The sequence below is a fragment of the Momordica charantia genome, assembly GCF_013281855.1.
Source record: "Momordica charantia cultivar OHB3-1 chromosome 10 unlocalized genomic scaffold, Mcharantia_2.0 BLBB01000010.1, whole genome shotgun sequence".
Classification (NCBI taxonomy): Eukaryota; Viridiplantae; Streptophyta; class Magnoliopsida; order Cucurbitales; family Cucurbitaceae; genus Momordica; species Momordica charantia.
Window position 1 is genome coordinate 11,165,669 of NW_028275158.1, and position 2,267 is coordinate 11,167,935.

The 2,267-nt window shown below is 44.2% G+C and overlaps 1 protein-coding gene across 1 annotated transcript; it reads left to right on the plus strand.

The window, feature by feature from the left end:
- The first annotated feature begins 390 nt into the window (after window positions 1–390).
- LOC148208535 (uncharacterized) lies at window positions 391–936 on the plus strand. The gene has a single exon (XM_088119100.1). The coding sequence runs from the start codon at window positions 391–393 to the stop codon at window positions 934–936; it is 546 nt and encodes a 181-aa protein (XP_087975226.1).
- The last annotated feature ends 1,331 nt before the right edge of the window (window positions 937–2,267 follow it).

Genomic DNA, 2,267 nt, shown 5'->3' on the forward strand with positions numbered 1-2,267 from the left:
TTGGGATTCCTAGTACACCAAAGGGGAATCGAAGCCAATCCAGATAAGATCAAAGCTGTTTTGGAGATGGATCCACCTAGAAATATAAAGCAACTACAGGGACTCAAGGGAAGGATAGCAGCACTCAACAAGTTCGTTAGCCGCTCAACTAACAAGTGTCTACCGTTTTTCAAAATCCTAAGGAAGAAAGGGCAATTTGAATGGACAGAAGAGTGTGAGATTGCCTTCAAAGAGCTGAAACAATATCTAGGGGCAACCCCGCTCTCCTAAAAACCAATCACTGGTGATGAACTCTACTTGTACTTAGCTGTATCCGACATTGCAGTGAGTTCCGCGTTGATAAAGGAAGAAGATGGACAACAATCTCTAATTTACTACATAAGTAAAGCAATGGTAGATGTAGAGCTTAGATACCCACAAGCGGAGAAATTTGCATTAGCGCTGGTCACTTCGACTCGAAGACTACGTCCGTATTTCCAAGCCCACAGAGTGACTGTGCTCACCAATTTCCCACTACGACAGATCTTGCAGAGGCCAGACACTTCAGGGCGACTGGTAAAGTGGGCCGTGGAGCTCTGCAAGTACGACATTCACTATAAGCCAAGAACTGCTATGAAAGGGGAGGCTGTGGCAGATTTTATAGCAAAACTAACACCAGTAAAACCTCAAGTATGTATCATCGACCCACAGCTAGTTGAGGAAGAGATACCTTGGACGCTCTACGTAGATGGGTCCTCAAATTTTAGAGGATGCGGGGCTGGACTTCTACTGGTTTCTCTAGATAGAGAAAGATTCAAATATGCATTGCGATTCAATTTTCATGCATCCAACAACGAAGCCGAGTATAAGGCTCTGCTGGCGGGATTAAAGGTGGCCAAGTATGTTGGGGTCAGAAACATACTGATACTTAGTGACTCGCAGCTAATTGTAAGCTAGGTGAAAGAGAAGTTTCAAGCTAGAGAAACACGAATGGCGAAATACCTTTCTCGGGTAAGAGATCAGCTCGGCCAGTTCTCAAAATATGAGATTCGACAAATTCCTCGTACTCAAAACGTCAACGCAGATGCGTTAGCTCAACTAGATGCTGCTTATGAAACCGACCTAGGAAGGACTGTGCCGGTCGAGATTTTGCCCGAGCCCAGCATAGAAGCTCAGGAAGCAATGGATATGACGAACAAGGGCAACCAGAAGAGAACTGGATGAGCCATTTGATCAAGTATTTAAGAGACGGAATCCTACCTAATGAAAAGTTAGAGGCCCAACAACTACGACGACGAACAGCCAGATATATGCTTAAAGACAAAAATCTATACAAAAGAGGCTACTCGTTACCACTCTTGAAATGCTTAACACCCAGCGAAGTTGACTACGTCATGAGAGAGATACATGAGGGCATTTGTGGGAGCCATTCTGGAGCACGGTCCCTCAGTCACAAAATAGTTCGACAAGGGTATTATTGGCCGACCATGCTGAATGACTCGACGCAATTCACCAAAAAATGCGATAAATGCCAGCGATTTGCAACGGTACCTGCCTCTAACAAGTATAATGAGTCCTTGGCCCTTTGGCCAATGGGGAATAGACCTCATAGGATCTCTCCCGCTAGGAAAGGGCCAGATCAAATTTGCAGTGGTTGCAGTCGACTATTTCACTAAGTGGGTCGAAGCCAAGGCCTTAGCTGCTATAATTACTGAGAGAAAGATCACCGACTTTATCTGGAAAAATATAATTTGCCGCTTCGGAATACCCTACACAATTATCAATATAATGGGAAGCAGTTTGACAATGCTGCCTTTCGAGAATTTTGTAGGGAGCTGGGCATTAAGTACATCTGTTCTTCACCAACGCACCCGCAAGCTAATGGGCAAATTGAAGCAGTCAACAAAATCATCAAAAGAACTCTAAAAATCATATTAGAGAAACTTAAAGGGTTATGGGCGGAAGAACTCCCCAATGCCTTATGGGCCTAAAGAACAACACCGTGTACATTGACGGGAGAGACGTCGTTCTCACTGTTATTTAGTTCTGAGGCGGTAGTGCCAGTGGAGATTGGTCTCCCTTCCCCAAAAGTAGAGCAATTTAGTCTACCTGACAACAATGAGTTCATACAACTCAACCTCGACCTGTTAGAAGAACATCGAGAAATGGCACGACTACGAACGACCGAGTACAAAAATCGAATAGCTCGATACTACAATTCGAAGGTTAGGAAGCGCGACTTTAAAGAAGGTGATCTAGTCTTAAGAAAGATCATGTCTAATGCCAAA

Excerpts from the sequence above, each read along its gene's own strand:
- LOC148208535 (XM_088119100.1), top strand. The coding sequence starts at position 391 with ATGGTAGATGTAGAGCTTAGATACCCACAAGCGGAGAAATTTGCATTA.